The sequence below is a fragment of the Haliotis rufescens genome, unplaced genomic scaffold (assembly GCF_023055435.1).
Source record: "Haliotis rufescens isolate VD_foot unplaced genomic scaffold, xgHalRufe1.0.p SCAF_14, whole genome shotgun sequence".
Lineage (NCBI taxonomy): Eukaryota > Metazoa > Mollusca > Gastropoda > Lepetellida > Haliotidae > Haliotis > Haliotis rufescens.
In genome coordinates this window covers 10,405,557-10,432,895 of record NW_025963824.1, presented here as the reverse complement: position 1 = coordinate 10,432,895, position 27,339 = coordinate 10,405,557, and the positions used below count along the sequence as shown (strand labels likewise).

General features: G+C 42.2%; 2 protein-coding genes across 2 annotated transcripts; one reads left to right on the top strand and one right to left on the bottom strand.

The window, feature by feature from the left end:
- Positions 1-785: 785 nt before the first annotated feature.
- LOC124120743 lies at positions 786-20,507 on the bottom strand. The gene is made up of 6 exons (XM_048395513.1): positions 20,375-20,507; positions 10,311-10,383; positions 10,086-10,115; positions 8,507-8,566; positions 4,276-4,467; positions 786-1,335 (listed from the first exon to the last, which is right to left on the bottom strand). The coding sequence occupies exons 2-6, from the start codon at positions 10,348-10,350 to the stop codon at positions 1,181-1,183; spliced, it is 477 nt and encodes a 158-aa protein (XP_048251470.1). The 5' UTR covers positions 10,351-10,383; positions 20,375-20,507; the 3' UTR covers positions 786-1,180.
- Positions 12,352-19,539, top strand: LOC125379191 (mucin-2-like). The gene is made up of 2 exons (XM_048395412.1): positions 12,352-12,363; positions 18,727-19,539. Exons 1-2 carry the CDS (start codon positions 12,352-12,354, stop codon positions 19,537-19,539), a joined length of 825 nt encoding a protein of 274 aa, XP_048251369.1.
- Positions 20,508-27,339: the final 6,832 nt, after the last annotated feature.

The following is a 27,339-nucleotide window of genomic DNA, read 5'->3' as shown; positions in this document are numbered from 1 at the left end:
TTCAGTCTTTCGGCATGGTGACTCTATGACAGGCTGTAACGTCTTTGTCAATTGAGCGACAGTCAAACGGATTAGCATTCTGAGTTCGCCAGGACCCCGGGTTTCTGTCGCATTACTTAAATATAGTGCTGAACCTATTTCCGAACTCGTCCATATTTGAATCCCCAAATGGTTTGGTTGTACCAACGCTGTCAAAAGTAAGGAAACGCTTGAGAGACATCGCCCCTACGACATTGACGTGTCCCAGAACGCCCCGGGATGTTCTAAACCCATTTCACCCATTTCGAATCCTCAAAGGATTTGCTTGTACCAACTCCGTTAAAAGATAGTCACCGTTTGCAGGACATCGCCACTCAGAAATTGGCGTGTGCCAGAGTTAACAAGAGTATTCTAAACCCATTTCCCACCTAGACAATGTTCGAACTCCGATAATCGCCTCTTAAGACAAGCATGGGTTGCTGAAGACCATTTCTTACCCTCATCTTCAAGGATAGTAAACATTGTGCAGAAGACACTTGACAGTGAAAGGGAGTTAATCCTTGGTTTTCTGAGCCATTTATTTAGTATGTCGGTGAAAATAATAGTCAGAATCAAAATCCATTATAGGCGCAACTAAAACATATCCAAAATCACTTAAGACGATTTGTTGTGTTGTGTATGGAGACAATTCTCAGAAAGTTTGAACACATTTCATGCAGTGGATTCAGAGGAGAAGGGATTTGAAGACATGTACCAAACAACCCTGTGAAAACCTTGAATCCAATATGGCTCCCAAACCAAGTAACTAATGACCAAAGTTAAAGAACAAATAATGTCAAGCACCTAAAGCAGCAGACACATGCAAGGTTTCAAAGTAATCGGAGAAGCGGTTTTGGAGCAATAGGGCAAAATATAGCTTAAAAATTGACTTGTTTTTCAGTTATATGCCCTTGGTCTTTGAGCCTACAGCCTTGGGAATGTTTACGTATCTAGAACTTAACTGTCTTCATACACATACAAAATTTCAACTAAATCCAGCCACTGGTTACTTTGCTAGCTCTGGTACAAAAATCGACGGAATATTAATCGGCGGAGTTATTGTCACTTTTTGAGTATACGGATCAATTTGCCATTATGGATATCGTGTTTTTTATCCTTGAAATCAGAATATTACACTTAGTGTACGATTGTTTCGTGCGCCTTAGTAGACATTCCATTCCGTCCTGTAACATTTACGGTATATCACTGAAAACAGCAAGAAGAGACCATTCAACAACCAGGTGGCTATAGCTAGGCCAAGGGCAGCCTTGTATAAGTTGGAAGACTTGCACTCAGCTACGTCGACCCAGTAAGTACCTGGAAACAGTAAGCAACATCTGTCAATATCTTATGATTTTAATCTTATTTTCTTGGACACTAGTGGACCATTGATTGATGATTACATTTGTATTACAATCGACGTGATGTACATACATCTCATTTAACTGAAAATAATATACTACGAAGTGACATCGCTTGATATTTATATTTAAAAACTAAATGGTTCAATACTTTACAGGATATTGAATTTATGTTTAGGCTATTTGTTTGGCAAGTCACACACACATATGCGTGATACGACCAAAGCAGGCTAACAAAAAATGATGCTTGTCCAGCATAACCTTTGCTTCGTGAGATATAATTGTTTATCTCTAATATTTGCAACGCTATTTTTTTACTATCAAACAGCTAAGATACAGATCACTACCAAACGATACATTGAACAATATATAAACATGTACTATCCTTTTCAAGAAAACTATGCCAATCCCTTACATGAATACATTGCATACGAGATATAAATTCGAACAAAAAACATTGAGGATGACTTCTACACTGGTATTTCGAAATGTTGTCAAACCCCAAGCTGAACAATAAAGATTTACATTTTGCGACCCAATTAATGTTACCATTTTTTCCTGCCTTCTCTTAGGATGGTGATAATTTGGCATACACAATAACTTTATCCAGTAGCCAATAACTCTAAGGAGTTGACAATTTGACACCCCACTCGCATGCCACTGTATGTGTCGTTTCTAGACCTCCCAGACCTCGGAACCACGGAGAAGAACTGGAACTATTTTATCAATTTTATATTAATTTAATTTATATATTCTTTAAATTTAAAAGATGTATGTCATGCCAAAGAGGTTGTAACAAGGAATGACAAAAGACAGAACAACAAACATTGCTTTTGTGCCTGGACAGGAGTCTGGTATAAGTGATGCCCAAATACTTATGGGAAGATGCACTCTCCAAGTTTGAACCAAATCTCTTTTCGTGACAACACTCAACATATTTCTTAACAACGAGTGTGTTCTTTTTGTTATCGGCACTAACGTCTAAATCATAATCAATAATACTTTTGTAGAACAGCAATACGCTTCTGAAGTTCACATATGGTATTTGAGAATGGAATAATATCGGCTGCAAACGATAACAAAAATAATTGAAATATCAGGGCGAAGAAATGTCCTAGTTCGCAATTCCGTTCGACCTCAGCAGCTGAATCAGTACTGAACATCGAAATTCGAAGGAACCTACACCTCTTGGACACTGCACTATTTATAAAATGAATATTTAAACATACCAGTGGCCTTAACAGCTGCATAAATAAATGGTATATCTTTTGTGAAAAACACCATTATTCACTAATACTGACCATAGTTCATCCGGTTAACTTTATTGCAAGACACATGATCATGAATATCAGTAACATCTTCATCTGCTATATCGTCAAACACATCTTCATAACGATCAACCTACCGTTTCGGGGACATAATATGTTTTGTCGGTGGTATATAAATAACAATTAAGCTGCAAGTGTTAGTGTATTGTAGTATATACTTCTGTCTCGGTGATGGATCGCTAGTGCTTCTATAACCTGAACTTCGGATGCCGCTACGTCCACTAACAGACTTGATACTAATTGGTCCAGGATGCTTCGACTGTGAAGAAAGATATCCAGGGCTGAGCACTTCAGGAATATTGTATCTCTGTGTATTAGCCGAATTTCGAATGTCACAAACATAATCTTTAAAGCCGGTTTTCATTTCATCAGAGTTTTGGAAAATTCTAAATAACAAAGAATTTATCTTTCGACTTTATTGTTCTATCCTTTCTAGTTTCGGGTTATGGGGTAGCCAAGTGGTTTAAGCGTTTACTCGTCACGCCGAAACCCGGGTTTAAATCCCCACATGGGTACAATGTCCATTTCTGGTAAGTATTGCCTAAAGCGGCGTACTCCCTCACTCACCCTCTAGATGTATCAATGTTTTTCTATCCCTAATAACAGGTGCAAGATCACTTTTCAATTCGAAAAGGGTTACAACTGGTTGATTTGTCGAGTCCTTCCTGGGTGAGATACATAAGCAATTCTTAGATGCCAATTCTACAGTGGATCTAAACTGTTTTGTAACCAATTTGTACTCTCTTGTGTTTACAGTTTTAGGTTTCAATATTTATGTGGTATTTAAGTTGGTATGCTCTGGGCACAAGCCTTTTGCTTGTAAGGGCTTGTAAATGCATCCCCTATATTTGCAATACTTTTTTTCTTTACTATACAGTTGGAATATTTACTATTAACTGTCCAATGTAAACTTTTGGTGTATATTTCGCAACTTTTGGCATACAAGCGTGCTCTTTCTACCCAGATGTCAAAGAGCGTCATGCGATGCTTGCTCAGAAGTTGTTTGCCCAAGGTTAAAATATTTAAGGCCTCAAAGCTTTCAAAAAGCTTAATGGTAGACATGTGGACGACATTTTAAAATTTGACGAATCAGTGACAAAAATGAAGTCCGATGCAATTCCCTATTTTGACTTGTACCATATGTTTCCGAGCTTTTTCAGGTTAACAATTGACTTGACTTTGCATGTGTTTGTGACGGGTGCCACCGGTGGGGCAGGACTATTTGTTAGTGATTCACAAACACATGCTCATGATTGGAATCGTACAATCGACATGACTTTATACAGATATTGCTATTGGATACGCAAAGGGTTTTGTCGCTTTATTTAATTATGAAATACAATTTAACGTTATAATGTTCAAAGTTTGTTTATATAGAAACATCTCTCGTGAATTAACTTGAGGATATGAGCTTATCGGAGACCACTAATATGGTAAATATTACGTGTTTCATTTAAATCAATTCTGTGTCAAAATATGGCGCCTGTACCCCCTGCTTGTTTTTAGGGCTGAGAAAAGTGGGCCGTGTATACTACTATTATTTAAATGCCTAAATTTCTTTGACGAACCTGCGATTCCCCAGCCAGTGCAGATAAGTCCTACTGTGACACATGCAGTGTAGTAGGTTACCCTCTTCATGCGACGGCCACAGCGGAACACATAGCACATCAGAATGGGGATGATGGTGGCGAGCAGTCCTTGAAAGATCAGATAAATGCCCAGGATGATACTGCCAGGGCAGTTGTGAAAGAAGACAGCAGCTGAAGAAAATAGAAAAGACGGGTGAGATGAGGTGAAATGGAGTTTAACGTCGGGTTCAAGATTATTGCAACTATATAGCGACGTGCATGTGGTGTGCATGAGTGTGTGTGTGGCTGCTTGAAAAAGCCCGGACTAATGCCGATTTTATAGTGCTCGGCAACTCAGATACCATGCCGCAGTTTAACATCAATATCTCACTCAGACATACATCCTTCAAAAAAAGAAACGCACAGGTAGAATTTTAGTATATTTATTGTACCTAATAAATCGATATACTTTATTTAATATCATAGATACAAATATGAAATTTTGGAGCTCGATAGTCACATGTTATCGTTGTACAAAGGCATTGACAGCTGTTCATTGTCATGTCACATAAGGCCACAAGGTTGCGCTGAACTCAGGATCTCGTGTGACCGACCCGGGCAGCAATCACGGCTCTGCATCTCCTCGGCACTAACTGAATAAGTGTACGAATTCTGTTCTGCTTGTAACGCGTTGGCCAGTTGTGGGAGTGTCTGCGACGTGTTCTGACAGTGACGCACACGTCGATCGAGTTCATCCGATTGGGTTGGGGTCTGGAGATTTCGACGGCAAGGGTAAGACGTTGATGTTGGCATTATGAAGGTAGTCTACAGTGACACGAGCTGTGTGCAGTGGAGCGTTGTCCTGTTTAAACAGCTCCGTTTGGCGGTCAATGATTGGAAGAAGGTGGGGATGAAGAATTTGATTCATGTAGTGATTTGCTGTCTAGTTTCCCTGAACCAAAACCAAGTCAGATCTCGTGGTGTAGGATATGGCCCCTCACACCATGACACTATCGCCACCGAAAATGTGTCGCTGCCGATGGATCTGTTGCAACACAGTTCCTGACAATCGTCCGATATCCTCCTCAAACCAAGGATGCGTCCTGCAGTCTCCATAGCTGTGGCATTGCGATGACGCAGGTGGAATAATCTAATGTAGCGATCCTGTGCAGGGATGGTAACTCTTGGTCGGTCGGTTCTCGGACGGTCTGCAGTGGAATTGAACTGTGTGTATCAGTCTTAAAGGCGGCAAATGGTGCTGTGGTGGACGTTTGAGTGGCGTGCATCAGAAGACTGCGATTCCCCTCTTTGGATACGTCCTATCGCGATGTTCCGATCGGCAGTGCTGAGTCTCAGCATTTTCGAATTTGAAACATGTTAACAATTGAATGACAAATTATTGGCTTATGCTTGCCATAACTTGCACGTGCATTTTGCGTTACTGTTGCCTCTATGCCATTTTTGAACAAGTGTGAAAACAATGCCGTTTAAGACATTGCAAATCGACAATTGCTGCGTTTTGAGGCACCGTTTGTCGAATATCGGGTCACCAACATTTTCCAATAACATATATCCAATTTAAATACCAAATTTTTATCTGTAAACAGATTCAATGAACTACATACTACCTGTGCGTTTGAAGAGTGTATACTGTTTCTGTCATTTCGGTTAATCCTACACAAATTATAACATTGCATACATTGTTGAATATGTGAAAGATCACATTTGGTCTTGAATATTTGAAATAAAAATTAACAAACCGAAACTAGCTCTTTATGACTACAATAAATCACCTGCAGCCATCGATCCTATTCCATATGCCTGTCAAGGATTAATCCTGACGTCTTCAATGTTGTTACTAATAAGGCATAAATTGGAATGTAAATATACTCTTCAAAAAAATAAACGCAATATATTTTTCATACTTTTGGCTATAGCTGTAGCCAGCCAGGGTTTTAATGTCAAGGCACAAGGCTGTGGGATCGGTTTCAACAGCATGGGTCAACACGTGATTGGCCAAGGTCGGGACCACCAAGAGTAACCACCCTTGCCAAAGATCGCTACATCCGACTGCGTCACCTACGTGAAAGGACGACCACAGCCACCTCAACCGCATCCAAAATACCCGGACTGCGCAGAATCTCCGACCAGACCGTACGAAACCGTTTAAGAGCAGCAGGTCTACGAGCAAGAGGTCAAGTGCGACGCGTCATATTGAGTCGACAACATCGTAAATATCGACTCCATTCGTGTCGTCAACACAGGGTACTGTACGGCCACAACTGCGATGAAGAAATGTCTGGTTCAGCGACGAATCATGATTTCTCCTCTGATACATCAACGAAATTCTCCTTCCACACGTCCTCACAATTTCAGCCAACGGCAACGGTGTACTCCGACTGGACAACGCTCGACCGGATCCAGTACGTTCACAAGTGCTTGCCTACACAACAACAACGTTGATGTTCTCTCCTGACCCTCAAGATCCCCGAATTTGAACACGATAGAGCATCTGTTGGATGAATTGAATAGACGTCAACCACAAGCCCAGACGTTGCAGCAGTTGCCTTTTGTACTTTTCCTGTGTACCGACAATCTGACTCAATACCTTGTACGGTTCCTCGTATAAATGTATTTTCCTACCTCACACAAATCTGGCTTAGCGTTTCTTTTCTTTTTGAAGAGTATATCTGCATTTTTTCAAAGCAATTCTGGTATTAGACAAGGTGAACATAAACCCTCTTTGCTATTCTTTTTCTTTATTAATGACAGTGAACATGGTGTGCTTTAATTAAAATAACACGATAGTAAAGGTATAAACCTTGAATATATGCATGATAAGAATGCCATGCGTGGGATACAATTCATTATTGTATTATATGCTCATGATGTGGCTTTTGTAGCGATGATTCATTAGAATTTACAAAAGTCACTTAATGGATTTCATTATTGTTTTTCAAAATGAAAACTTAGCGTTAATCTTTCAAAGACTTTTGAGTTTTGAGAAATAAACTTGAAACTTGACATTAGTTATGGATACGGTAATTACGGACAGAAAAAGTCTCCTGTAAGTGTTCAAATGGTTTAATTTGTCATACTGACTTCAGAAAATGCTTGATTTCACGTGATTTTCACGCAAAAACGGTAGAACAACAAGGCCGATGATCTTGTCGCGGTAGCACTGTCCATTGAGATTTATCTCCGAACCGATCTTCTTCTACGACACAATGATTGACGTAACGTTCACCTCGATGTCGGTACACTCGAATCCGTCCATCGCTGTGGCTGAGGTGAAAACGAGACTCGTCACTGAATAGAACTTCTCCCCACTGCATGGCCGTCCAGCGTAGACGCTGTTTGCACCTCTATAGACGTGCTTAGCGGTGGTTTCCTGTCAAGATGGGACGTCCGGCGGGTCTTCTGGCGACAATCCCTGCACATCTGAGGCGGCGACGTACGGTTTGTGAAGAAATTCGTAGAAGGCCAGGGATGCTTATTGAAGTCACTGTTGCTGGCTGTCTTGTCCATTATTGGTTACGCGTGGCCTGCCACTCTGAGGATGGTCTCTGACTGCATTCGTATGTTGCCAACGTTGTCATAAACACCAAATGGTGTTTCTGTGGACGTTAAATTGTCTTGCAACATCACGTTGACTCGATCCTGCTTCAAGCATACCAATGGCTCACAGGCGCTCATTTTCGGGCAGGCGTGGCATTTCGGATTGCTGAATAATTGAGTAATTTTGCTGTTTTTCTGGTACACAATGCATATGGAAACCCGTTAACGCACATGTTTTATGCCCATTCTTGGGTAGTGAAATGCATGGGGCTTGCATAAATGTCAACTTTTGCATGGAATGCATGCTGTTCTGTTGCGTTTTTGTGACTTGATTCCATACATGTACTTAAATATTGAAAACCAAACTTTACTTGTTTGACAAATACACTACAATATTGGTGTCACAGGAACTTTTGTTGTTGAGTATATGTTATTGAACCCCAACCCTCAGTGAATGTTTACATACAATAAAATCTTCTACTATCAGTACTCTGGAGACAATCCGCCACAGATTAGGCATTCACCGTAAGTCAGAGTACATCAGAGTCCATACACACATTCTGTGTAAAAGGAAGGTTTAACATGCTTACACGTGTATAAACTAGCAATAGATTGCACATACCATTATGAAATCACTTATACCATCCCAGAGCCCATATAAGTTTGAGCTTACCTATGATAAGCATGGTCAAACACTGCAGTAGGCACAGGATAGAATACACATTGTTGAAAACTGAAAATACAAAAGAGTTATGTCAACTTACAGCACACACAAAAGCATGGCGACAGAAAGAAATGTATTTGCTGTTGCCTTCCCTCTGTGTTGGTATTACACGGAAGAAATAGAAGCAACCCCACACCCAACTTTTCCGGAATGCTTCAACAGTGTCCATTAAGTGGCATTTGAACGCAAACAAGCCCAAAGCAATGTTAATATGAATTCCTCTTGCTACATTACATACACAATTATAATCACTTCTGTTTTATTGACCTTGACCTTCAGTCTCATTCTTGAGGCGAAGTCACGTTCATGATGGCTGCTCTTACACACGTGCGTGTGTGTCGGTTTGTCCTGTTTTGGACAAATGGCGGTTTTATAGCGCTAGCCCACTGAGATTCCAGCCTGGCACCAGTCAGGGAAACAATAAGCGTCACCTTTGGACGTCTTTTGGTAACACCAACCGGGGATCGAACGTCCGACCTTCTGCCCGAAACGCTCTGTACACTAAACCAGGAACTCACAAGAAATCATGCATATAAACTTTCACGATCCTATCACAAGTGCTCTGTATGTTGCCTACACAAAATTTTGAGGTTGTCTTCATCACACCAAAGTGGTCTTGACACTCAACGTCATCCACTCATATGCGATAAAATTACATATTGCCAACTGAGTAGATTTGTTAACATACTTCTTGAATGAATCTTTTTATGTCATTTCATGAGTGAATGACTTACAAAGTGTTCGTGACATGTGACAAATCCATGACATACGACATTGAGAGTATATCATGGGTGATTGGATCATGCTTAGCGTTTTCATGAAATATACCGACATGTAAAAAAGGTTTCATTGCAATACATCTAGTGAGCTTAACCTGATAGGGTGATCACCTGAAAGAGTGAGTGAACAGGTTTTTTTACCTTCAGTCAGCAATAAATATGCTTGATCACTGCATCATTTAAGTAATGAGTTATATGGTAGCATAAGCAGCGGAAAATGAAGACACTTAATCATCAACTTTCCACATTGTGTTTTCATTTTAGCTGACCTTTACCAAGCAGCATAAGGTGATGGGGGGTCTTTTCTGCTTTGGTATCCCTTCACGACCATTCTGTCCAAATTCTTAGTCGACTTATATGAAATTATGTTTTAAATAACATTATCAAATACATCAGTTAAATTAATAATCTCTGTACAATTTAATCCTAGTAATACAGGTTCACATGTGTTACGACTGTTAATTCAGTGTTACAGGGTAATATCCTTTTGTATTTACATCAAGGTTCCAGACATTAATCACTTGCTTCTGTCTGGCATCCAATGCTGAATAAAGAATATTTCCAAATATATATGTGGTGTATACGAATATATATTACAGATGAATGCATTTCTCTATCTATGCATGCATTCATGCATATTTTGATATTCCCTGAACTAAATGCCAAAGATATTAATCTTGTTTCAAATTAATGTTAACAATAAATTGAATTAATGACTGCAAAGTTGTATAGAACTTGTTGATTCTTACCTTTTTCTGCCGTTCTTATATCAGTGAAGCCTGAAAAAAAACGAAACATAGTGTTTTAAAACAAAAAAGCATTCTCACTTTTTTAGCTATTGGAATACTTAAGCTGGAGTAACCGATATACTCAAGGCCTCAGTTTAGCATTATCTTCCATTGGTGATTGAAGCTTTCAGATGGATTAACAATCATTACCAAGACACCTGCTGAGAATATGCCTCGAAACCTTACCTTCATCATCAAGCTTGTCACTGTTGTTTCCGATTGCCATTCTCGTCGTGTCACACAGTCGATTGCACAGTGTCTTCAAATAAATCAACATAAGGTTTTGAGTTTGAAAAAAGCAGTTGAAGGGGAACGAATTTTGTGTCACCGTTTGCTTTCACAAACCAATACATTAAGTCTTTCTTTATTTTCCCGCCTTTGGTGTCCATACCAGTATTGTTCCCTGTATATACACGAGAATTATGCTAATCTGGAACACAATCAGCTGCTAATTTGAACGCAATCAAAATCAAGATCACAATCTGGAGACAATCTGTATACAATCAGATTGCAAACTGGACACAATCAGTTGACAGTCTGTAAGTCGCGGGTTCGAGACTAGCTGCTTTTCCGACAGATGTCTTCTCAATTGATGTGCTAAAAATGCACAAGACAATCCTTAAAACATCACATGAAGAACGTTTCTGTACGAATTACATTCTGCAGATTTATCCTAAGCCATAACATTATTTCTGGAACCACATGCTAGTCTAGTTACTGCTGCACTTTTACGATCCTGAGATTTGACTATTTTTATTATTATAAAGATTGCAGTGAAGTCAAATTTCTATCGATGGTATGGTCAAATGAAACGTCATATAATAACAAAATGTAAGTTTCTATCTTAGAAATGTCTTAGCTTTTCCTTATTAAGAAAAAGAAATATAATCCCGATCAGCCATAGTATAGGTGGTCAATATATATAAAATATACCAATGCCCTGATGTTTTTTTTCTACAACTCATACTGCTAAATGAACACCACATTTAGTTCCATGTCAGTAAACGAATGGCATTGATATTTTTGTGGTTAACTTTATTTCGGTGTTTACTATTTTTGCCATTATTCTTATGCACATATTTGGGACAATCATGTCGTGTTTCGAACTTTAATGAAACTTGTACGTCTGGAAGTTACAAGTACTGGCACCGTTCCAAAATCTTCTTACAACAATCTTACAAGGACTGAAGTTCAAAGTCATGTAATGGCTTTGATTTTTTTCTCAGTATAAACATGAAATGAAAGGATACCATCATACTAGAACTAATGTTTGTTCAATTATTACACTCAAGCGAATAGAAAATTTGCCCATCTGTAACCAAAATGACACAGAATATTACTGCAGGTATATCTGATACCTTTTTGTGTCTCTGCATATCATCACATCTTGAAAAAGGGTTTCCTACATTCTGGACAATATAGTGGCTCTATGGTGACTTGAGTAACACTGGGATTCAGAAAGATGTCTCTGTTATTTTGGGTGGTGCTGTTTTCATAGTTTCTGATGGCCTTATCTTGTGTTGGTAGATGAACAGTTTTCGTTTGTCGGAGCATGGCATATATTCTCGAAAATAATGCCCATTCAATTCTACGATCCCTTGCACGTGCTATTACATCTTTTCATATCCCCCATGTTCCTCTATGCGACAGATTGTATCACAGATTTCACTCCACTTCTTTTTTTGGTCTTTTTCATGACAGTTCTGTTCTGTATATATTTCACTTGCTTGCTTTTTCTTTTTAGTTTGGGACGAAAACCAGCTACACTTATATCCTGAGACAGAGAGGTTGATCTTGTACCCATGCCAATCTGAAAGCATCCTCAGCTAAAAATGCGTTTTATTGTCCGTCGATATTAGCTTCATATAAAACACAACTCGCAATTGTAGAAAACATATTTCAGAAAGTGGAGATGGACACTTATTTTCTAGCTGAATAACCTCATGTTCAACGAAACATTGTTCTTAAGTTTAAAAAAAAACGATTACCAAAAAAAACTCAAGTTATTGTTTCTTCACAGCGATGTTAAAACATATTAGTTTCAATGCTAAACACATTAAAATGCAGATAATAGGTACTTTGTATGTAATATGTTTTACCTGATTTTTTAGCCGTCACCATAGGATGCATAACAATATTTATAAACAATCATACCACATTTCCATATAATACAACTTATTCTACTGACTTCACATACATGTTATCTTTCAATCATTGTTTTAACATTATGTTGAAAAAGGTAAAGGGGGCATAACACTTAAGTCGAAGTTTCCCTCCAAGAATATCCTGGTAGGTACAGAATATGTACATGTATTTGCAACAACAAAATTTAATATGAATTCATGCCATCTAAAAGCAAAGTCACATTTTGACTTCTTATTATGTTTTAAAAATACAGTATCTTGTAGTACAAATACAATTTATTACAGCGAGACATATTGCCAAACATTTAGGCTCATTTTCTTCAAAGTCGCATTTTCAGACGTTTGTGTTATAATTGCAGCTTTTAGATACAATGTATCACCAGTACATCCCCAACTCTAACTGCACCAGTACACATTTACTTACCCCTAGCCTCACAAGTACACCACCCAACTCAAACCTCACCAGTACACGTTTACTTACCCGTAGACACACCAGTACACCCCCAACTCTAACCTCACAAGAACACGTTTACTTACCCCTAGCCTCACCTCACATCAACCAACCCTCACCTCACCAGTACACGTTTACTAACCTCTAGCCCCAACAGTACACCCCCAACTCTAACCTCACCAGTACACGTTTACTTACCCCTAGCCTCACCAGTACATCCCCCAACCCTAAGATCACCAGTACACGTTAACTTACCCCTAGCCTCACCAGTACATCCCTCAATCTTAACCTTACCAGTACACGTTTACTTGCCCTAGCCTTAAAGTACACCCCCAAATCTAACCTCACCAGTACACCTTTACTTACCCCTAGCCTCATCAGTACATCAACCAACCCTCACATCACCAGTACACGTTTACTAACCCATAGCCTCACCATTACACACCCCAACTTTCACCTCACCAGCATATGTTTACTTACCCCTAACCTCACCAGTACATCCCCAGCTCTAACCTCACCAGTACACGTTTCCTTACCCCTAGCCTCAACAGTACACGTTTACTTTCCACTAGCTTCACCAGTACATCCCAAACTCTAACCTCACCAGTACACGTTTACTTACCCCTAGCCTCAACAGTACATGTTTACTTTCCACTAGCCTCACCAGTACATCCCCAACTCAACCCGTACCAGTACACGTTTACTTACCCCTATCTCACCAGTACACGTTTACTTTCCACTAGCTTCACCAGTACATCCCAAATTCTAACCTCACCAGTACACGTTTACTTACCCCTAGCCTCAACAGTACATGTTTACTTTCCACTAGCCTCACCAGTACATCCCCAACTCAACCCGTACCAGTACACGTTTACTTACCCCTATCTCACCAGTACACGTTTACTTACCCCTAGCTTCACAAGTACACACCCAACTCAAACCTCACCAGTATACGTTTACTTACCCCTAGCCTCTCCAGTACATGCTTACTTTCCACTAGCCACACCGGTACGCTTTTACTTACACCTAGCCTCACCAGTACACTTTTACTTACCCCTAGCCTCACCAGTACACCCCCAACTCTAACCTCACCAGTACACGTTTACATACCCCTAGCCTCAGCAGTACACTCCGAACTCTAACCTCACCAGTACACGTTTACTTACCCCTAGCCTCACCAGTACACCCCCAACTCTAACCTCACCAGTACACGTTTACTAACCCCTAGACTCACCAGTACACGTTTACTTGCGCCTAGCCTCACCAGTACACCCCCAACTATAACCGCACCAGTACACGTTTACTTACACCTAGCCTCACCAGTACAAGTTTACTTACCCCTACCCCACCAGTACACGTTTACTTGCGCCTAGCCTCACCAGTACACCCCCAACTATAACCGCACCAGTACATGTTTACTTACACCTAGCCTCACCAGTACACGTTTACTTACCCCTAGCCTCACCAGTACACGTTTACGTGCGCCTAGCCTCACCAGTACACACCCAGCTCTAAGCGCACCAGTACACGTTTACTTACCCCTAGCCTCACCAGTACACGTTTACTTGCGCCTAGCCTAACCAGAACAACCCCAACTCTAACCGCACCAGTACACGTTTACATACCCCTAGCCTCACCATTACACCACAAAAACTCTAACCTCACCAGTACACGTTTACTTACCCCTAGCCTCACCAGTACACGTTTACTTGCGCCTAGCCTCACCAGAACAACCCAAACTATAACCGCACCAGTACACGTTTACATACCCCTAGCCTCACCAGTACACCCCCAACTCTAAACGCACCAGTAAACGTTTACATACCCCTAGCATCACCAGTACACCCCCAAATCTAACTTCATCAGTACACGTTTACTTACCCCTAGCCTCACCAGTATACCCCTAACCCTAACCGCACCAGTACACGTTTACTTACACCTAGCCTCACCAGTACACGTTTACTTACCCCTAGCCCCAAAAGCACGACCCCCGACTCTAACCGCACCAGTACACGTTTACTTGCCCCTAGCCTCACTAGTACACGTTTACTTACCCCTAGCCTCACCAGTACGACCCCCAACTCTAACCGCACCTGTACACTTTTACTTACCCCTAGCCTCACTAGTACACGTTTACTTACCCCTAGCCTCACCAGTACGACCCCCAACTCTAACCGCACCTGTACACGTTTACATACCCCTAGCCTCACCAGTACACGTTTACTTACCCCTAGCGTCACTAGTACACGTTTACTTACCCCTTCCCTCACCAGTACACACCCAACTCTAACCGCACCATTACACGTTTACTAACCTCTAGCCTCAACAGTACACCCCCAACTCTAACCTCACCAGTACACGTTTACTTACTCCTAGCCTCACCAGTACATCCCCGAACCCTAAGATCACCAGTACACGTTTAGTTACCCCTAGCCTCACCAGTACACCCCCCAATCCTATCCTCACAAGTACACGTTTACTTGACCCTAGCCTCAAAGTACACCCCCAAATCTAACCTCACCAGTACAAGTTTACTTACCCCTAGCCTCATCAGCACATCAACCAACCCTCACATCACCAGTACACGTTTACTAACCAATAGCCTCACCAGTACACACCCCAACTCTAACCTCACAAGCACACGTTTACTTTCCCCTAACCTCACCAGTACATCCCCAACTCTAACCGCACCACTACACGTTTACTGACCCCTAACCTGACCAGTACATCCCCAACTCTAACCTCACCAGTACACGTTTACTTACCCCTAGCCTCACTAGTACACATCCAAGTCTTACATCACCAGTACATGTTTAGTTACCCCTAGCCTCACCAGTACACGTTTACTTGCCCCTAGCCTCACTAGTACACCCCCAACCGTAACATCATCAGTACTTTTACTTACCACTTAGTTCACCAGTACACGTTTACTTGCCCCTAGCATCACCAGTACACCCCGAACCCTCACCTCACCAGTACATGTTTAATTTCCACTAGCCTCACCAGTACATCCCCAACTCTAACCGCACCAGTACACGTTTACTTGCCCCTGGTGTCACCAGTATACGTTTACTTACACCTAACCTCAGCAGTACATCCCCAACTCTAACCTTACCAGTACACGTTTACTTGCCCCTATCTCACCAGTTCACGTTTACTTACCCCTAGCTTCACCAGTACACCCCCAACTCTAACCTCACCAGTACACGTTTACATACCCGTAGCTTCTCCAGTACACCCCGAACTCTAACCGTACCAGTACACGTTTACTTACCCCTAGCTTCACCAGTACACCCTCAATTCAAACCTCACCGGTATAAGTTTACTTACGCCTAGCCTCATCAGTACATCAACCAACCCTCACATCACCAGTACACGTTTACTAACCAATAGCCTCACCAGTACACACACCAACTCTAACCTCACAAGCACACGTTAATTACCCCTAACCTCACCAGTATATCCCCAACTCTTACCTCACCAGTACACGTTAACTTGCGCCTAGCCTCACCAGTACAACCCCTAACCCTAACCGCACCAGCACACGTTTACTTGCCCCTAGCCTCACCAGTACACCCCCAACTCTAACCTCACCAGTACACGTTTACTTACACCTAGCCTCACCAGTACATGTTTACTTACCCCTAGCCTCACCAGTACACCCCCAACTCTAACCTCACCAGTACACGTTTACTTACCCCTAGCCTCACCAGTACACCCCCAACTCTAACCTCACCAGTACACGTTTACTTACCCCTAGCCTCACCAGTACACGTTTACGTGCGCCTAGCCTCACCAGAACAACCCCAACTCTAACCGCACCAGTACACGTTTACATACCGCTAGCCTCACCAGTACACCACCCAACTCTAACCTCACCAGTACACGTTTACTTACCCCTAGCCTCACCAGTACACGTTTACTTACCCCTAGCCTCACCAGTACACGTTTACTTGCGCCTAGTCTGACCAGTACACCCCCAACTCTAACCGCACAAGTACACGTTTACATACCCTTAGCCTCACCAGTACACCCCCAAATCTAACCGCACCAGTAAACGTTTACTTACCCCTAGCCTCACCAGTACACCCCCAAATCTAACTGCACCAGTAAACGTTTACTTACCCCTAGCCTCACCAGTACACCCCCAACTCTAACCGCACCATTACATGTTTACTTTCCCCGAACCTCACCAGTACACCCCCAAATCTTACCTCACCAGTACACGTTTACTTACCCCTAGCCTCACAAGTACACGTTTACTTGCCCCTAGTCTGACCAGTACACCCCCAACTCTAACCGCACAAGTACACGTTTACTTACCCCTAGCCTCACAAGTACAACCCCAACCCTAACCTCACGAGTACACGTTTACATACCCCTAGCCTCACCAGTACAACCCCAACCCTAACCTCACGAGTACACGTTTACATACCCCTAGCCTCACCAGTACACTCCCCAAATCTTACCTCACCAGTACACGTATACTTACCCTAAGTTTCACCAGTACATCATCCCTAGCCTCCCAAATACATGTCCCCTACCTGTAGCATCACCAATACATCTGCCCCAACACCTAGCCTCACCAACACATCTCCCCTACACCGAGCCTCAGCAATACATCTTTCCCCATCCCAGCATCACCAGTACATTTACACTACCCCTAGCCTCATCTCACAAACATCTTCCCTCACCCCTAGCCTCACCAATACCTCTCCCCTACCCCTAGCCTCATCTCACAAAAATCTTCCCTCACCCCTAGCCTCACCAATACCTCTCCCCTACCCCTAGCCTCAACAATACATCTTCCCTCACCCCTAGCCTCACCAGCAAATCTCCCCTACCCCTACTTTCACCAATACATCTTCCCTCATCCCCGGCCTTAACAATACATTTCCCTACCCTTAGCATCACAGGTACATCTCCTCCCCACCCTTAAGATCACCAATACATCTCCTCTACCTCAAGCCTCCCAGGTACATCTACCCTACCCGTAGCCTCAGCAGTACATCTGCCATCTTCCCTCACCCTTAGCCTCACCAGTACATCCCCCCTACCCCCAGCTCCACCAATACATCTCCCCTTCCTCTAACATCACCAGTACATTCCCCCTCCACTCCTGGCCTCACCCCTTCATCTTTACCAACTCCTAGTCTCACAACGACATATCCCGTACCCCAAGCATCACCAATGCATTTTCCCCACCCCTAGCCTCACCACTAACCAGTATCTCCCCCCAGCCCTAACCTCACCAGTATCTCCCCCCAGCCCTGGCCTCACCAATATATCTTCCCTAACTCCTAGCCACACCACTACATCTTCGCCCACGCCCACCATCACCAATACGTCTCCCCCATCCCCCACCATCACCAATACATCTTCTCCAACCCCTAGAATCACCACTACATCTCCCCCCAGCCCTGGCCTCACCAATATATCTTCCCTAACTCCTAGCCACACCAATACATCTTCGCCCACCGCCCACCATCACCAATACGTCCCCCCCATCCCCACCATCACCAATACATCTTCCCCAACCCCTAGAATCACCTGTACATCTCCCCCAGCCCTGGCCTCACCAATACATCTTCGCCCACTCCTAACCTCACCAGTGTCTCCCCCCAGCCCTAACCTCACCAGTATCAATCCAGCTCTGGCCTCACCAATACATCGCCCCCACCCCTAGAATCACCACTACATCTCCCCCAGCCCTAACCTCACCAGTATCTCCCCCCAGCCCTGGCCTCACCAATATATCTTTCCTAACTCCTAGCCACACCAATACATCTTCGCCCACGCCCACCATCACCAATACGTCTCCCCCATCGCCACCATCACCAATACATCTTCCCCAACCCCTAGAATCACCACTACATCTCCCCCAGCTCTGGCCTCACCAATACATCACCCCCATCCCTAGAATCACCACTACATCTCCCCCAGCCCTAACCTCACCAGTATCTCCCCCCAGCCCTGGCCTCACCAATATATCTTCCCTAACTCCTAGCCACACCAATACATCTTCGCCCACGCCCACCATCACCAATACGTCTCCCCCATCCCCACCATCACCAATACATCTTCCCCAACCCCTAGAATCACCACTACATCTCTCCCAGCCCTAACCTCACCAGTATCTCCCCCCAGCCCTGGCCTCACCAATACATCTTCCCTAACTCCTAGCCACACCAATACATCTTCGCCCACGCCCACCATCACCAATACGTCTCCCCCATCCCCCACCATCACCAATACATCTTCTCCAACCCCTAGAATCACCACTACATCTCCCCCCAGCCTTGGCCTCACCAATATTTCTTCCCTAACTCCTAGCCACACCAATACATCTTCGCCGAACGCCCACCATCACCAATACGTCCCCCCCATCCCCACCATCACCAATACATCTTCCCCAACCCCTAGAATCACCACTACATCTCTCCCAGCCCTAACCTCACCAGTATCTCCCCCCAGCCCTGGCCTCACCAATACATCTTCCCTAACTCCAAGCCACACCAATACATCTTCGCCCACGCCCACCATCACCAATACGTCTCCCCCATCCCCCACCATCACCAATACATCTTCTCCAACCCCTAGAATCACCACTACATCTCCCCCCAGCCTTGGCCTCACCAATATTTCTTCCCTAACTCCTAGCCACACCAATACATCTTCGCCGAACGCCCACCATCACCAATACGTCCCCCCCATCCCCACCATCACCAATACATCTTCCCCAACCCCTAGAATCACCTGTACATCTCCCCCAGCCCTGGCCTCACCAGTATCTCCCCCCCAGCCCTGGCCTCACCAATAAATCTTCCCCAACCCCTAGAATCACCACTACATCTCCCCCAGCCCTAACCTCACCAGTATCACCCCCCAGCCCTCGCCTCACCAATACATCTTCGCCCACCCCTAGCCACACCACTACATCTCCCCCGACCCCCACTATCACCAATACGTCTCCCCTACCTCTAGTATCACCAATACATCTTCCCCAAGGCCTAACCTCACCAGTATCTCCCCCCACCCCACCCCCAGCCCTGGCCTCACCAATACATCTCCCCTGCCTCTAGCATCACTAACACAGCTCCCCTACTCCAAGCAGCACCAATACATCTTCCCCCACCCCCTAGCCTCTCCTGTCCTTTTTTCCCAAACCATAGCCTCACCAGCACATCTCCCCTAACCCTTGACTCACCACATCTCCCCTGCCCATAGTGTCACTAATACATCTCCCCAACCCAACGTATTTACATTGGTGCACCTTACCTTAATAATCAACAAACGATAATAAAATTGAATAACCAAACTAGCAGCCTACAGTTAGTTGACCTGTAATTACTTCCATTGTTTTTATCCCCTATCTTCGCTGTATTACAGAAATCTACCTAACTTTTCACATGGACTGAACTGGGCGATAAATCAAAGTCAGCAGAGTATTACATGTACAGTAAACTTTAAATAGTAATGATTTCAGAAATAACACGGAAGAAATGGCCATAACTGGCAGGACTCCGTGAAAGTGGCGGGCAGAGTGCATTCTAAATCCCGCCCCTTCTGAGGAACACCAGACATTAATCATTTGACTATCTGCATGTACAGAAACATAGCAACTAGCGGAGACTGCTTTCGAAAAAATAACTTACCGCATCTAAATTCACAGATCAACTACCCAGTTCCAGTTGCTGCACAATCACTTGGTTGTAATATATCCAGGGCTTGGACCAAGATGGCTGGTGACACTGTAGCTCCCCCAATAATGTGACGTCACTCCGACGACTTTACTTCACGAGATAACAAGTCTGGCGCTCTCATACCGCATAAAGTTAGTTGACTGTAATATTGCTTATGACACTATATGACAAAACAGCGACTAACAAAACATGTTTTATCTTTCTCATGTATGCTTTATTTTCATTCAACATTTTTTTATGCAGATTTTTTCGGAAATACATTTTCATGTTTAAATAAAATGAAACCATATGTGGAAGGCTCATGCCGCTGATCGGTACATGTGACAGTGAAAAGTGTCAGTGAGCTGACCCCCATCACTGTGTTATTGTTTATATCCCCTTCCAGCAACAGCTGTATTGTGACGAAAATGTCCTTTATCTGATAGATAAGGGTTGATAGGGTTGAGGAGACATATACTCACACAGGTTTTTCCCAAAGCATTGACAACATTTTTTGTCTTATTATTGTACTTATTCACATATATAATATTTACTCACATTTTACATTATTTGTCTAGTACATACTAGCCAGTATAATACACCATATTCATTCATATAATATATATTTCTTTTTTCGAAAGTAAATCATACCGTAAGATTAGTTTGGCCTAGAAAGTCTATACTGTGGGGGTTTATAGTTAAATTGAACTCTTTTAAAAATATACATCAAACAGTTAAGATCTCCTGAATAAGTTTTCCTATATTTCCCCACCACCAACACCTCTCGCTACCTATATTTAAGTACAATCAAGTACACTTTTCTATTTCAACATGCATGTCCCAGTGTTTTTCAATTGAATTCAAATATGCGTTTTTATTCTATTTCTCCACTCTGGGTGATCCTAAATAAGACCCCCCCCCCCCCCCCCCCCCCCCACACACACACACACACACACACACACACACCCCTCCGGCTGCGCACCGCCAGTCTCCTGTCAACACGTCAAGGCCTACTGATTACAGTACATTAATAATGTGATGCCACATCTCAAAATAAACATGAACAAATCTCCCACTTCCTCACTGATAAAGACGAGGACGCCTGGACGACTAGTTTATCTGCAAGCTGTAGCAGGCAACACTTTACTTCCGGCTGGGAATGCAGTTATATTATACAATCTCTGTTCACCGCAGATACGCCAAAGTGTTTGCAACTGGTTGAGACCGATCGGTGAACAGTCAGCGAATCTTGTTGCAACTGAACGGGGACTGGTCGGTGACTAGTTGTCGATCGATCACCCATCAAAACATAATGCATATAAAAAGGGTGCTTTTCTCAATCAAATCATTTCTTTGCAAGTTTAAGTTAACAGCAGAACAGTTACAGTTGCTCCGCCTGCAAAGAATAAATCAAAATGCAGCAGTTGCTGCCGCGATTGTGTACTGAAGAATGAGAAGGACAGGGCGAAGGCAGTATTGTCTGAGACCTTGGATCACAAGAAGGCCACAGGAGACTGTGGGAATCTGAGGGCAGAGTGGTGATTTCGTGGCATCCTCAGAATGGAGCCTGTCATGTTTCACGAACTCGTACAAAGACTCACACCATTGATGACCAAAGAAGACACTGTTTCGAGATGATCTTTGAGTCCCGGGCTGAAGCTTTTTGTCAACCTTCGGTTCCTGGCAACTGGAAACAGTTATCACAGCTTGGCCTTCTCATTCAAAGTGGCTTTGGTTTGGTTGGTTGGTTTGTTGTTTAACGCCGCACTGAGGAATATTGCAGCTATTTGACGCCGGTCTGTAAACAATCGCGTCTGGACCAGACAATCCAGTGATTAATATCATGATCATCGATCCACGATATTGGGATCGATGACATGCATCAACAGAGGCACACAAGACAATATCAGTATTTGTTCGTGAAGTTTGAGAAACAATCATCGAAGAGTCTGTCGATGAAGTAGTGAAGACACCCTCAAAACCTAAAGAGTGGCCTCAATTGAGTGACAAATTCGAGTCAAGATGGATCTTTCCACATGCAGTTGGGTCCACAGATGGAAAGCATGTCGCCCTTAGAGCACCCAGTGAATCTGGCTCCCTCTGTTGGCTCAATTGTAGCTGACCTGTGCACCACAGCAGTTGTCTCTATTGTATCGTTTACAATTTCTGGTTCTTTTGGGTTCCTGCCTTTACGGACCATAGTAATGAATGGAAATAATTGATGTAAAATCTCTGAGTACTTATGACCAAAGGATGCTGTAATGCACAGACATTTTTATAAATGGTGACATGTTGTAAACCCAACGGCAAATGTTCGACGCACGCATGGAAACCACTTTGCAACCGATCAACAACCAGTCACCGATGACGCGTCAGTCGATCACCGTCTCATCACTGATCAATCACCGATAGGTCACCACTAGGTTGCAAAGAGTCAACACCCTTGCTCGCCGTACAGTGGAAACCAGTCTGCGATTAAAATAACACCACTTAGGGACCTCTAGGAGACCTGTAGGAGACCAATAAAACCTCCGCGCAAATCGGTCTTTTCTGCATGTTTAAAAGACTGGATGCGACCGAATGGGTTTTGTTACCGCTCTGAAACCTTTTAGCGACCTCAATGAAACCTTTCAGAGACCCCTGAAACCTCATTGTGATTGTCAAATATTTTGGTCGCCAGGAGGTTCCATCGCGGTCGCATCGTCTGTGTGACTGGGGCTCACCAATGATCAAATTTTCATTGGAAATAAAAGGAGAAACATGGTTTCTTCAAATCTTAATGAAATACAACACATTGGTAAACAAATATATTTACAAGGGTAAACACGATTATCTTAGTAGTAAAGTCGCGAAAACTACAGTCACATCATGATATGCTTCTTCTGCATAACTCCCAACCTGTAAAATTGATCGTATGCATGTTGCTATTCGTTTGAAATTAAATACTATTCAGTCCAATCTTATCACAGATACAGCTACTGAAACATCGCTTGAAAAACACATTATATTATGTTCGTAGTTTCTGAGTCTAATCTAACTGATGAAATCTTGGAAAATAAAAACAGTCAGACCGCCAAAAAATGTGTTTCTAATCATTTTGATATCTTCGACATTGCACGGTTTCCCTGCCTTTTAAAGTGTTTTATAACCAAATTTTGGTGAAAATGGCCTTGTTTAAAAAGTGCAAATAAAACAAATAACTACTTAAATAACAGTGAATATTTATAAATACATGCAATAACACTCTAATTGAAGTCTCAAAAGCGCTAAATATGAATTTCTGAGCTCTGATATTATTACCAGTTAACTCCAAAATTCTGAAACGGAAGAAAACAGTGACCCGCTGGGTTTGAAAAAACGATACGATAAGAAACATTTCTTTAATGTTTTGGGCTTAAAATATGTAAGCGTTTGACGCTAACAAATGCAACACATTTTATAACTGGTAGTATTTTGTTCACGATGTTCACATGTTTTTCCTGATTCACCAACTTCAAAGAAACAGTTCAGTTTGACCACGATCATTTCGTGCTTGTTGGTCATCAAAAACTATTTCCGTTCTTTGATCACACCCGCCAGCACGAGTTTTCCGCCCTTCTTCACTTTCTCACCCTCCCTTCCCTCCACCCCAACCCGTTATTGCTCAGCTATTTATTGCGACTTCAATTCCGATCAAAATAGAACAGGAGTAATCAGTCCCGATTTTTCGCTACCTGAAAGAAGGCGTATATCCCACAAAACAGAAGACTGAAAAGCGTAGTTTTCGAAAGAAGTGTAAAAAGTAATGCTAAGAGTCGTACAAAAGTCGGAGACACCGCTGCACGCCCATCCAACAGGCGATCACTTGGGAGTATACAAAACGTAAGTTTAGATATGTTTCATGATGACAAATCAAAATCATGATGTACGCACTGATTCATAAAACCTTAATTCTACACAGATAACGTTGGTAACTGTCGGTATACAGACAATGACTTCAAAGGCCTTGGATGTCGTACCTTGACATATACAGTCAAAGTCTGATGATATATCCATACTTTATTTTGCATAACCAGCTGATAACCTACAATAAAAACTAAAGTATAGTGTGTCTTGGTTTTCTTAAATCACATTTTCAATATATCGGGCTCCATAAATAAAATAAATGTATATCGGGCACATTTGAAAGTGAACAGGGACACTTTATTTTTAGGATATACTGTAAACAGCTTTATTTCTGCGCCAATAAAATATTGCGAATACCACACCAAAGACAATACTGCGACGAGATATTTTTGCGTGTTGCCGTGTTGAGATGACCCCTCGATTACCAAAATATCTCTCCGAAGCTAGTTAATCTGAGTTAACCGGAAGGGATTGCGACCAATTATCAAATACGATAATTGACTCAACTCAGTGTCATGAATGCAAACTACATGTATATAAGAAGGATTTTAATGAAAGTTCAGACCCGCCCACGTAGGAATATACGGTAATGAAAACGCCGATAAAGCAGCTAAACTATCCCTCAAAATCCCAGAAATGAGGTTAAACTTACCCATCTCAAAATCAGAAATTAAAAGTGTAAACAAGCAAAAAATCACAAAAAATGGCATAACCTATGTCTAAACTCAAATAGCCAAATCAAAAAAGTGCTCAGCAAACCACTAACCAAACCTAAAATTCTCCATCCATCAAAATAAATCGACAGAGTAATCACTAAACTCCAAACAGGACACACCAACCTAAATAACCACCTGAAAAAAATAACACACTACAGGTAACTGCCCACACTGCAAACAACTAGAAATCCCAGAACACGCACTCATTCCCTGCACACACTACCTAACACATCGAACCGCATTACAAACCACCCTCAATCTAAGCAAGGCTCTCACTCTAGAAGCAATACTAAACCCACAAAATAAACTAGAAAACTTCAAGGCCTCAGGCGTTTTCTTAATAAAAACGGTGCTAAGAAAACGCATCTAAAAACACAATAACCTACCAAATCAAAATCACAGAAACAAACAAACATCCACCATACCCAGCTCCCTTAGTTCTCCTCCCCAACCCCATCGGCATCTATTCCAAATCTCAAAATTCCTAAATTCTATATAAGCAACCCCTAAACCCCCCTCTTGGGTTGCACAGACCACTTTCGCCCCTTTCGGAAACACATTAAATGGCCTGGCCGGGCACGTGTGCGAAATTCGCATCAGTCGGAAAGCGCACGTTAAATCTCCAAAGTAAGTAAGTAAGTAAGTTCAGACGCAATCAAGCGAGGTTGGAAGAAGGAGGGATTACTGTGAGGTAACAGTGACCCTACTTGGTCTGTTTACACTGTCACTTGCCAGACAGACAGATGCATTGTGTGACCATTCTACATTCATTTGAGTTTTTAACTTATTGAGTAACTTGTGGTTCTGGTTGATGATTTCAACATTTGATGACGTGTTGCAATAAATAAAGTATGTATGTATTATTTATACTTATTTTTGCGTTTTTAGTTTTTGCGATTGAGTCTCGTTCGCAAAACTCGCAATAATAAAGCGGTCGCAAACAATTCCCTGTTTATTCAGAAAAAGTTGACGAGGGCGGAAGGCATTTTAATATTTTTAGTCATCCAGAACAAATTTTGCTTTTTTCTTCTTCAGGAAAATGCATCTGGGCTTTAAAAATTGTCATAAACAAGATTTCAATTGATGGATAATATAGTCAACCTAACTGATGCGGGAAAATGAAACCATATTATTTTATGGTGATAAAAATGACTAATGCGCAAAGTTTTAAGTGGCGCGCCGATGCCCGAGAAACATTTTTCATTTTTCAATTAGGCTTGTTATTATAAGCACCCGGCAACAATGCCGATAATAGTTTAAAATTATGTATTTCTTTGTCTTCAACTCCGTTTCTTTTATCTGCTATTATTACCATGTTTAGTAACATTTTTTTTGTTACGTTTCCATGGCAACAAGTCGGACTCGGGTTCTGTAAGAGTATGGTTCACTTAACTCATTAACTATTGAATATTATTCTTACCACTTTTGCATAACTGATGACATTTCCTAATTAGGAATTTTAGAATTTTTTTCTACATTCCATGTCAACGTATTTTCTATAAGGGTGGATTCATTTTAGGAGCATAATTTATAAACCATTGAATATTTACTTTCCAAACTTTGTATGTGTGTTAGTCACTTGCTGAACGGGTGCCTTTGCTGTTTAACAAGTTCATCATTTACGTTTCTGTAGCAAACAGTTGGACTTGAGTTTTGTTGAAGGTGCTTTTCATTTCCAGAACATAACTTAAAAACAGTTCAATGTTGTCTCATAAAACTCTGCATATCTATCAGACACATTTAGAACTAGATTATTTTGCTAATAGTTCTCCAGATTCTGTGATTGTATAATCGGTCATAATCTGGCAGTCACTGTGTATAAACCGAAATAATGCTGAGTGAAACGTGAAACTATGTCAATACCACAACGGTCCTGTGAATCAGCAAAACCCAACTAGGTCGACTGCGGTCCGGGCCCCCTTAATATTATCCAGTTGGCCCATACTGGCAAAGGGAAAAAGCAAGCTTGTTTGGCGTGAATGTCAAAACACTCCAGAATAAAAGCGCTCCAACTTCATTGCCTGCAAAAGCATCACCAGAGGATGTTGTTCTGATGCGAGGTTACGGAAACTGCCTTTTTCCTTCATTAAGTTTTGCAATTTTTGGAAGCCAGAGTCTTCATGGTATTGTCCGACCTTCTGTTGTACAGTTTATGGAGTCCCACGCACATCTGTTTGATGATATCACTCCTATGGGAGAGTATATAAGCAGAAGTAAAATGGATCTTGACTGTATTTGGGGAACAGAGATTGAGATTATTTCCGCAGCTACAATCCTGAAGACGTCAATCCATGTCTATAGCAGAGTAGGAATGAAGAGTGGAGAACCCACATTCGG